General features: G+C 37.8%; 1 protein-coding gene across 1 annotated transcript in view; it reads left to right on the top strand.

Annotated features, from left to right (window-relative positions):
• The window catches only part of pxdc1.L (PX domain containing 1 L homeolog), a 31,370-nt gene that overhangs the window by 18,446 nt on the left and 961 nt on the right, over positions 1–11,963 (top strand). Inside the window, exons 3-5 of the mRNA XM_018267748.2 lie at positions 962–1,079; positions 7,713–7,824; positions 11,921–11,963. The exon at positions 11,921–11,963 is cut by the window's right edge and continues 961 nt beyond it. Coding sequence (XP_018123237.1) covers positions 962–1,079; positions 7,713–7,824; positions 11,921–11,963 — 273 coding nt within the window. The remainder of the gene's footprint in view (positions 1–961; positions 1,080–7,712; positions 7,825–11,920) is intronic.

Here is an 11,963-nt window from a genome sequence, read left to right on the forward strand (position 1 = left end):
GGAAAGCTTTTTTAAAGAGTGTACTTTTTAATTTGTAAAGGTTTTCCAAGTTTTTTTTGCAAATGCAGTTCTTATTTAATTACAGAGTTCTGTAGTTAAGCAGTATCAACTGGTTTGAAATTAGTAATTGCAATTTCTGGTATTTCTGAGTTGAATGACTTATTTTTGTGTGACTGGGCCACTTTAAGGTAACAGTGGGTACAGGGCAAAGATCTCATTGGTGGGCCCACACTGACCCAAGATATTTGTGATAGAACTACCCTCAAAAAGGTGAACTTCAATATAATAAGGGGGGCCATGAAGAAATGATTGCACTTACAGTGTATGCCCTGGTGTGTCATTTTTTAAAAATGGAAATGTGGCTTTGCTAGTGCTGAGAGAGCAATATCACTCTTTGCACTAGCGATGCAGCACCCCCTTAACCTACTCCAATGCTAAAAGTTTAAAGGGATTGTTCTCCATTTAGTATGACATAGAGAGTGATATTCTGAGACAATTTGCAATTGGTTTTCATTTTTTAATATTTGTGGCTTTTGAATTGTTTAGCTTTTACTTCAGCAACTCTTTGAGTTTGCAATTTTAGCTTTGCAATTTTAGTCTGTTTGCTAATTACTCAAAATTACTCTAGCAACCATGCACCGCGGCTGATGAGTAATGAGTAATAAAAAGTAGCAATATAATTAAATGCGTAGCCTTACAGAGCATTTGTTTTATGAAAGCTGGAAAGAGTCAAAAGAAAAAGGTAAATAATTCAAAAACTATACAAATAAAACAACAAAGACCAACTGCCAAGTTGTGTAGAATTGGCCATTATTTAACATACTAAAAGTTAAAGTAATTGTTCAATATAAAAATAAAAGCTGGGTAAACAGCTTTTGAATCTGAGCTGAATGCTGAGGATCAATTGCAAACTCACTGAACAGTACATGGAGTACTGAACTGTTCAACTCTTTTTCTTTAGTATTCAAGATCAGAAGTGGTTCTCACATTCTTTGAGAGGTCTCCGTTGGACCAAGTATTAAAAAATGATAACGTACACAAGATTCAGCCAAGCTTTCAAAGTCCCATTAAAATATCTGGTAAGTATATGAATTATATTATATTCCGTTTGTGAAAGAATACTTTCTTCATTAAGAACTGAAACAGTCTGCAGTTTTTCAAGTATGTATCATTATTCTAAGACTAAGGGGGTTATTTACTAAGCTCCGAATACCCGAAATTCCCCAAAATCCAAAAAATTTGTGATTTTTTTTTTATATAAAATTGGACTTTTAAAAAAAATCACAAATTTTTCAGAATTTATTAAACCCCAAGGGCTAAAAAGCCAGAATATAAAAACACGGCATCTCAAACCTGTCGAGGTTGCATAAAAGTCAATGAGAACAGTCCCATTGATTTTTGGTTTTGGGGAAAATTCACAAAAAAATCGCGAAAATCTGAGCTTTTCCCGCAAAGCAAATTTTCGGGAAAATTCAATAATAAATAAGCATTACAAACCCGAGCGGGTTAGATCGGAGTTTGTAGCAGCCGATATTGAGATAAATTCGGACCGGTATGCTTGAAGGCCTATTTATCAAAATTAAATTTTGGGTAATGTTAGAGGTTTTCTTTCTACTTAAAATAAACTCGAAGTTTTATCAACCACAGTGTTTGCTTATGTATTAAATAAATGCGAATATAAAAATTTTTTTGAATCAAATTGGAAATTCTGGATACCTTAAATGTGTACTGTTAAATGTGTATTGTTTTTAGTGGGTTGAAAAATTCAAAAATCTTGTCTAAAATGCTTTAAATTTGTCATACATGGCTCCCATTGACTTCAATTCGACAATGCTAGCTTTTAGATGGCAATGTTTTATATTCAAGTTTTTGAAAAGTATAATTCAAATTCAGGAGTTTTAACACAAAGAAATTTGATTTATGCCATTGATTCAACCATTGATAAATCACCCCTTAGTATAAATATTTATTTTAGCATGCAGTAAAAAGTAAAATCATCCTAAAGATGTTGTATCAAAATCCAAGAAATAGAGAACATGCTTTCATTCTTCCAAATGTTCTGCTTTAGATCAATATTTGTTTGGTAAGGGTTAAAGCAATTCTGCAAAAATGCAACTTAATTGCACTAAAAATGCAACTTAGATGTAAATATCATTTGTTCCTATTCTTGTAATGTTAGTATTAGTAAAAGTAAAGTTTGCAAAAGTTAAGGGTACAGCAGTGAGGTCAGGGTGATTTATTCTATATTTGTAATGGTTTAGGGTGGGGTATTGTCATGGTCCATCTTGTACTTGCTTCCCTTCTGTTTAAAAGACAGCAGTGTCTCATGGTGCTTACATTTTCAATATAAATCTTCCAATATAATGTGAGCATACCTCCCAACTGTCCCGTTTTGCGCGGGACAGTCCAGATTTTAAAAGCTCAACCCACAGCCCCGATTTGTTACTGAAATGTCCCAACTTTCTCTTTGATCTCCTGCACTGGACAGCCAGAAAAAGGTACAAAGTTTCTAAAACTTAATTGGCTTTTGGCAAAGAGCCCAGAATACGTGGCAGGTGCACGTAGATACTTTTGTAACAATTTAAGATAAGCAAAGAAATAATTTGAGATAAGCAGGTCTCTTGGGGAAACTTGACAGATTAAAGGGCAATTCATCTTCATTAGCAAAACTGTAATAACACATAAAAACCACAGAAAAGTGTTCAAACTTTCATAACCTGCCAAATATTTTAAAATGAACTTGGTAATTAGGGAGTTTAGCCACAAAATGTGTGTGGTCAAAAATGTTTGCAGAGCTCCGTGCGACAAATCTTTTTATCCCTCTTTCTATTTCCAAAATGTTGGGAGGTATGATGTGTGTGCTTTTCCGCTGGCCGAGATCAGCCCATTAGTCAAAGCCATGTGATGTGTTGTTTAATAATCTAATGTGCTATCTAACAAGTGGATAAAAGATTTTTATTTAATGATTTTACTTTATGTATAGCGCATTTAAAGTGGCACCACCTCTTGGTCATACCAAGAGCAAGCTTTAGTTCTCTGTACTAGGAACGCTGGACTGCTGTTGAATTGTTTTCATTCATAAATCTGCTTACAGTATAAACAAAAGTAAAGTGAAAGAGGAGATGGGGAGATGTCTGAACTGAACATTGCAATCCCTTCTTTTTTTAACTTTTATTCTACTAGATTAAAAAATGAAAACGTTATTGAATCATATTGAAAATGTATATCACTTTACTGAAAATGTTGCCTTCAGTACTGAAAAAATATAGGTCTCAGCTAAGAGGGTATTCTGCTGAGAAGGGGTTCAAATTTCAGTGGTGATTTGTAATTATTATTACCATCTGTTATTTATATAGTGCCAACATATCCCTAAAATAAGCTGTTATATTTGTTTAATTTGCTGAAAGCATAAGGTTTTAAAGCAATTTTTAAACAAATCCCAGAGGACATTAACTGTAGGAGGATAGCCACCATTCTTGCTTTTCACTGAAAGCTTTTCTTTCATAGATACAGGCAAGCTGAAGCTCATGTCCCAACTAGAATGGATTCCTAGGTACAAAAGTATGTAATTTCTACATGCACCACTAGATGGCTGTATAAATACAGTTGAAGTAAAGTAATCCAGCTTTGTTGCCTTGTATTTCTTTATGCATAAATGTATACAGTGCTTTACAAGGTGTAAATACAAGCAGTGGTATACTTATAATAATTTAGTGAAAATAATAAGTCCTAGGTGTTTCAGTACACAGTTGGCATGAGTTCTCTGTCCCAAAGAACTTACAACCAGTCAAGAAGAGGAAAAATTAACTATGTAGGCGAAACAAGTGCATGGGTCAAGGGTTTGTTTCTAGAGCATTACAGAGTATTGTGCAAAAACCTATGTGCAGCTTTTGGGCTAGTCCACATGGGGAGATAGCGACGCGTTTGCGGTCGCGGCGACAAAGCGCCGCGACAGTCGCCGCGACCGGCGCAGGCGACAGTTTTGTATGGGCGCCTATGTAAAAACGCCTGTGCTAACCACACGAGGCGATGCGCTTTTCAACAGTCGCCTGAAAAAGCCTGGCGAGGCATTTTCAGGCGACTGTTGAAAAGCGCATCTCCTCGTGTGGTTAGCACAGGCGTTTTTACATAGGCGCCCATACAAAACTGTCGCCTGCACCGGTCGCCGCGACCGCAAACGCGTCGCTATCTCCCCGTGTGGACTAGCCCTTTGAGGTGAACTATATGATCAAAAGATTGTCCTGAGCTGAGAGCAGGGCCCAGGAGTGGGTGGGGAGATGAATATCTTGTAAATCATATCCTTATAAATGGGGACTAGTGATGTCATCAGTTATAAACGGTGAATTGTCACATGACAACTAAAACTTGTGTGTTATAATAAATAAAGTACCCCTTGTTGGAAAATATGAGGATATTAGAAGTCATATAATTAATGCTAAAATTTCTCAAGCGAGGTTTAGATATAGATACTGATGCACCATGATAATAGTAGTAATGGACTAAATGGGTTGGGGTGTACACAAGCAGACCAATTGAAATTATATATACAAAAAATTTGGACTCAGTTTCCAGCCCATAGGCCCAAATACTGTAGTGATATAAATAATCGCATAAAGAAAATGAACATATGTAAAAAGGCAATATTTATTCAACACCATGCCATAGCACCCCAATAAGGAGGGATCCCTCAATTCAAAAAGCTTAACCCCATCCACTGATTCCAAGAATCAGATGTGTGGGAATTAGTATATAGACTTGATGGTTCTCACTGCGTATAGGCAGAGCAATAGGTAAGCCTGCACAAAAATAAAAATATATTCAAGTGCTTAAATGGTAATGTAGAAGCAGGCAACCTGAGTAGAAATTATAAAGTCTTTAAGGATCATAGGTAATGAGAGTCCCATGGTCTGTGATGCACAAAGTCCCAAATGGCATATGAAGCCAAATTTTCACTATTAAGTATTGACACTCCCACTGCCACAATATATGGAGTTAGTGGGTGTTCATGGTGACCTGATCCATATTTACACTAAATGATGCCAAGTAATAATACAAATGGGCAGGTCGGTACTTTAATCCAAGTATCAGGGGTTAGCGATTCAGCAATCGGCGTAATTAGATAATGAATCAGTGGGAAATCCCAAACCTGATATTAATCTGCCCCTGCAGTAAGTAGAGGATATTACCGACCATGTGTCCTATACAGTCAACGCCGTGACTCCATATCGCAGCTGGTCTACACTGTGTCTGCATAGCTGCATGTAGATTTTACGTTTCAGGCAGGAGGCAGTAGGCTTAACCCATCACGAAGCATGCACACTTCTATAGGTATGCTGGCTTTCTGAGTTTACGGTCGCATGCAGGGTCAGTGAGCTGTGAACAAGCTAGCAGACTGTAGGACCCTGGGACCATTTGTGAAACTATTTTCATGTAATAACCTACCCTGGCGGTCTAGTGGGAGGGGGTCGGCAGGGACGCCTGCCACCCCCTTTGGCGGGGGATGCCCGCCACGAGTCGCATCCTCTTCTTCCTGTGCGCACTGAATGCTAGGGCGGCGCGCGGCGAATCTGTCCTGTGTTTATTGGCACATGCGCGCTGGCGGGTTGACGCCTGCGAGCAATGGCGCGAATTTCGAAAATATTTAAACACCCATTATGCAGATTCTCATTGCCTGTTATAGGAGTTTGTTCCTGGTGCTCTGAGCTTTAAGATAAATCTGTCTGAACCTGTTTTTGATTCCTGTTGTGACCCCTGCCTGGCTTTTGACTATTCTGACCTCTGGATCCTGACCCCTGGATCCTGACCCTTGCCTGAATACCGACTAACTCTTCTGCTAATCTTTTCTGATTGATATCCTGGTTTGACCCTTGCCTGCCTGACTAGGCTTATTCTCTGCCTGCCTCGACCCAGCCTGATCTGACTACTCTATTGCCTAACGCCTTGTACTACGACCTTCTGCCCAAAGACTCTCGCTAATAGTCGTGCCCCTCTGCCTATCCAGAACCTCTAGCCTTGCACCTCTCGTTTAAGTTTTGGTGGCATACAAGTAGCTGAGGGCTCCTCCCGAGGCCAAACGCGGTCACACTACAGGTGAAGCACGAGCCGAGACCAGGGTGCTTGGCATTTGTTCTGGTGTTGGGTGCCGGTTGTGACACTTCACATCACAGTGAAAGCAGAAGACCAGAAGTGCAGTCTGCAGAGCTTGGCAGTGACACAATTTGAAGTGAATTTTGAAGTGGCACATCAATATGAGGACTTGACTGGCACTGGCTGAAGCTGAACTGAAGCCTCTATTTTTGAATCCCCAGCTGCAGAAGGTGGCACGGGTAGTGATTATGGTCTACCTTTTGATTTTATAAAGAACCTGAGATTTCTACTGTCCTAAGACTTGAGTGTTAACAGATGCTTCATTTTTGCGAAAGAGAAGTTTTTATATATAAAACAAAAATAAAAATGTTGTGTTAAAAATGGTATAAATGTCCATTGTCTCTCTGTTACTAGGGTGGGTATAAACAGACAAAAAGTTGTCCAACATTATTTGTACCTCTATAGGGGTACTATACTATACTGGCTCAAACCACTGCCTGGTTGCTAGGGTAATTAATTTTTTTCAAATAAAAATGTTAATTTTGATATTTACTTGTTGGCGCTATTTTTAATTCTAAATGTTTTTATATTCTAATAAGGCCTTAAACAATACAACACAAGGTTACATATGTAGCAAATCGCGTTTGTGAGCGCTATTTTGTACCATTGAGGAGGGGGTATGGGTCCTTGAGATAAGCACCTCTATCCAACACTGCCCTAGGGGGAGTCACCCCCAGAAACTATAAACATTAGGCAGAAAGAGACTACAGCACTACTACAGTATTATACATTTGTTAATATTATGTATTTATACATATTATAATATTATATATATTATTTATAGCTAATGGGCTCCCATAGGTCCCACACATGGTTGGAGTTTGAAATCCATAAATGTTTTGCATGGCTATTTCTTCCTGAGACAGGTACTCCGGTGTCTATGTGATGCCAACTTCAAGTTATTTATGGTTAAAGCCAAGCAATCATCCTGCAATTTTTTTTATGATTACAGGGCCATTTCTTGGCAGTGATGTATTGATTGTATGATGGATCATCTTACTTAAGTAAAGTAATATAAAAACTGCACTTGTTTAGAGAACAATAAAGTGAAATCTAAATCCTTCTTACAAATTGATTATTTTATTTTGCTTTTAATGAGTACCGTGCATAATACTATGAGTGACCTAAAATTAAATATTTAATAACAGGCATGGGATCTGCTAACAATAAAAATGAGAAAAAAACCCCCAAAAGGGTTCATTGCTACCAACATGGATTTATGCAGCTTAGTTACTATCAATACAGAGCACTTTATTATTATTGAACAAATGGGAATAGGTCTTAAAATAAGATGTGTTTGCTTATTCTATGAAATATGGCATTTTCATATTTCAGATCTTTCTGAATAATGAGTTTGCAGGTAATAGACCCCATACCTGTAGTAGACAATATACGGGGATGAACCTGAAAAAGCATGTTTTCATAATTATATTGACTGACAATCCAATTAGTATAATACAATAAAATTGTGTGTCTATATATTAACATCTTCCCATATTGTCATAACTTTTGTGTTACCTTTTTTGTGTGTATGGTACTAAACCTCTGTTTCCCATGCTTTTCAGAAATCATGAGATCCAATGGATTCTGTTTAGCAAACACGGAAACCATAGTGATTGATCACAGCCTTACCCATGTGAAAGATCCAGATTTGGATGTTGATTCCACAGATCTTTTGTGAGTATAATGTATTTCACTGCAATATAAACTATTCTTTTTTGTGCCAGAGTTTTCTCTTAGCCTGTTTTATAACCAATCCCTCTTGTGGCGTATTGTCCACAAATAAAAATTGCCATTCATTTTTCTCAATAAAAACAAGCCAACAAAAAGTTGTGCATTGTTTTTATGCAAAACTAAAAAGTAAATTGCAAACAGGCTTATTTGTTACAAGGAAAACGAATGCCAATTTTTATTTTTAACAATATGTCCCCTATAATGTATACTCGAAAGTTGTATCATGCTATTTACTCCATAATAGTAATATTATAATAAGTAAGAGTAATGAACATATAGGGGCAGATTTATCAAGGGTCGAATTTCGAGGGTTAATAAACCCTCGAATTCGACCCTCGAAGTAAAATCCTTCGAATTTGAATATCAAATTCGAAGGACTTTAGCGCAAATACTTAGATCGAACGATCGTTGGATCGAATACTTAGATCGAAAGATTCGAACGATTTTAAGCGATCGATCTAAGGATTTGTATTCAACCAAAAAAAATTAGAAAAGTGCTGGGGACGGTCCCCATAGGCTAACATTGCACCTCCGTAGGTTTAAAGTGGCGAAGTATGAAGTCGTAGTATTTTTTGAAGAGACAGTACTTTGATTATCGAATGGTCGAATATTCGAACGATTTTTACTTCGAATAGTTCGAATCATTTGATTCGATCGAATTCGATCGAATTTTACCAATTCAATGGTTGAACTACCCAAAAAAATACTTCGAAATTCGAATTTTTTTTCATTTGAATTCTTCACTCGAGCTTAGTAAATCTGCCCCATAGTATAACGAAGTACATCACATGCACATTATTTAAGAATCAGGTTAAAAATGCTAATAGTTTGTCTTGTAGAGCATACATTAGTCACGCTGCCTCGCCTTATGTTATAGGAAATAAAGGCTCAGGATTGTACTACAACTGCGAAACACTCCCCACTTGTGCTCCAATGAGCATTTCATATTGCCATATTTCCTGGCAGAGAAAAGTAACAGACCAAATATCACCAGGTCTTTTGTTGATTAACAGATCCATAACTCAACTATTATTCATTTACAATAGAACCCTAAACATCTTCTTACGAATTTCTTTTGAGTCAAGCGCTGACTACTGGTTTAAAGTAAAATGCTGAGTAAAATGCAGTATATTGCAGTTAGAAATTAGCTTCAGGCACTCTAACCTTAAAAAGAATCTTGGATTATCTTTTTAACTGATTGCATTGCAGATTTAGCTTTCTCTTTCTGTTCATTTGAATGGAACAATGCAATATACACTTAAAAATACCTTTGCAAAAAATGAGTACAATAAATAGGACTTTTTGTGTTGAAAATTCTGCAAACACTAATGTAAAATTGGATTGTTTTTCTGCATAATAAAACTTTTTCAAGACTGCCCAGGGCAGGCAAAAAAGGATCCTCCAGTTAGAACCGTGCCAGCTTTAAATCAATATTCTTGGTACAATGTATGGGATCCACAAACCCATTATCCAGGAAGCTCGAAATTACGGAAAGGGTGTCTCTCATAGACTTTATTTTATCCAAATAATCCAAATTTTTAAAAATAATTTCCCTTTTCTCTGTAATAACAAAACAGTTCTTTATACTTGATCCAAGTTAAGATATAATTAATTCATAATTTATTGGGAAAAAAAGCAGTTAAGCTGGCCATACATTCAAAACTCCTCTCGTTTGGCAAGGTTGCTAAATGAGCAGATCATTCCCCACCTTAAGGGCAGGACTCCACGGACAATTCAAAACGCAGGCATCACGTCGGATGTGCTGGAAATAAGGTAAGTAATTCTATTGTCGGATCATGTCGCAGCGTTGATGCACGCTGCGTCTGCATCCGACAGTCGTGTCGCGTTGCATCAACTATGCAGTCAGCCCTGTATTTGCGAAGGGAGACGAAGATCGCCTAGGCCAGCAGCAGTTTGCACAATGTCTTTGGCCTGTTTGTTTGCACTTTGCACACTGCATTGTAAATGTTCCAGTGTCCAAAAGAAAAAAGTTAGTTTAAATGTATAAATGGTTTACCTAATGCCATCATTAAAAACCCAGAAGAGCACAGAGAAACACATGCAAGGCAGGGAATAAAATGACTAAAAATCAGAAGACTCAGCAGGTTTTGAAAGTAATCAAAAAGTAATACAAATGTTGTCAGGGTCTGGAGCTGGGCACATTACAAATTGCTGAGATCCGCCTATAAGAAGTGAATCTTATCTGAAGCAGGCAACCTTAGCTTTGTTCACAATCCTCTTCTTAAAGATTTGATTCATAATCTTTCATCTGGGAACCTGCCTGGAAATATCTCAGTGGGGTATTTAAGCTGTAAATGTCAAGGTGATGATGAACGAAGATTGCAGAGCAGTTATTATAGTACCATTTTAACATCCAAGCAGAAGATATTTTGGGGATTTGGATAGAAACATCTGAAGCAACACTGATGTCAGGTATTAAGCTATGGGATTTAAAGGCATAAAATAATTTTTTTATGGGTTCGTTTTCATAATCTACTGTTGAGTGCACTTGAAAATTGAGCAAGGAGGCAACCCTACCTGCATAGTACATCAGCAAAGCATACCCAGCACAAGCCTGATATTGAACATGGTTATGAAGAATCCCTTGGATCTTGGCTCCTATCGTACTCCTATCGTAGTGTGTTTTTTAATTGATAATGATATATTGAACCAGAAAACCATGTTGTTTGCTGGGCTGCCTTGAAATGCACTCTGCACCTTGTTCTGGATTAATCCAGAGAGACAGAGTGCAACATTGCTCAGGACACAAGTGTTGTGTATATGTGCCAAGTCACAATTTTACATCCTTTAGAGCAATGACAGACGGGACATTGTGTCGCCCAGGATTAATCTTCGGCATATGTTTCCCCAGCAGCGATTCCCATGTTAGCTGCTGGAGAGGAAACAAGGGACGTTTTGTAGGCTGTTGTACCTGAAATTAATTGCAGGTCCAGTCTGTCATTGCCCTAAGTGCTCTTGCACTCAGGGCCGGATTTACATAGTCGGCACCCCTAGGCCCGCTGACATTCGTCAACCCCCCGTCCCCTCCCTTTTATTCGTGAAAATTTTCATCATTTGAATGGGAGCAATGGGGATTGGTGGATGTAACATCTAAAAAACTATTTTATCTCCTGCGCATCTACAGTGTTTCTGAGTGTATATGGCTGTGGTTGGGCAGCATGCCGCCCCCTAAAATCCTGCCACCCTAGGCCCGGGCCTTGGTGGCCTTTCCACAAATCCGGCCTGATTGCACTCACTTCAGGATCTTAGGCAAATGCTAGCAAACTTATGGCTGTAATAGATACAGAAAAAGCAAATGTGCTAAATCAGTTCTTTTCTTCAGTGTATACAATAGAGGTTGTATAGAGAGTTCACAGACTCACCTCATACCTGTACTGTTGGCTCAGCTCAATCTAGTCAGTGGCTAACCAATATATGGTTCAAAAAGCTTTTCATCTGGTATGGTACCTATGGATTGGAGGAAAGCTGATGTAATTTCTATATTTAAAAAGGATTTACAATCTCAGCCTGACAATTATAGGCCAGTAATTTTGACATCTCTGGTGGGAAAATTATTTGAAGGCTTGTTAAGGGATCACATTCAAAATGTTGTCCTATTGAATGGCATTATGAGAAGCAATCAGCATGGCTTTATGAAGGATAGGTCATGTCAGACAAATTTGATTGCTTTTTATGATGAGGTTAGTAAGATGCTGGTAGATGTGATCTATTTGGATTTTGCCAAAGCATTTGATACCATGCTCCACAAATGACTGCTTTCTAAACTTAGGGCTTTTGGGCTTGATGAAGTCATTTGCACATGTTTTTTTTTGCCTTCTTATGTATCAACTAGCAGTTAGACAGGTTATATATAGACATAAAATGTTTAAACTGATGGACATGTGTCTTTTTTCAACCTAACTTACTATGTTACAAAACTCATTCTTGTTTACTTGATGTTCTACTTGTAACTATTAGTATTTCATAGGGTTTTGCAAACACTGCAAATCACTTTAATAGTATGTTTTTCTTTTCCCAGATATGGAAATGGGGCTGAATTCTCTCCAGATGCAGAGGACAAC

The sequence above is a fragment of the Xenopus laevis genome, chromosome 6L (assembly GCF_017654675.1).
Source record: "Xenopus laevis strain J_2021 chromosome 6L, Xenopus_laevis_v10.1, whole genome shotgun sequence".
Classification (NCBI taxonomy): domain Eukaryota; kingdom Metazoa; phylum Chordata; class Amphibia; order Anura; family Pipidae; genus Xenopus; species Xenopus laevis.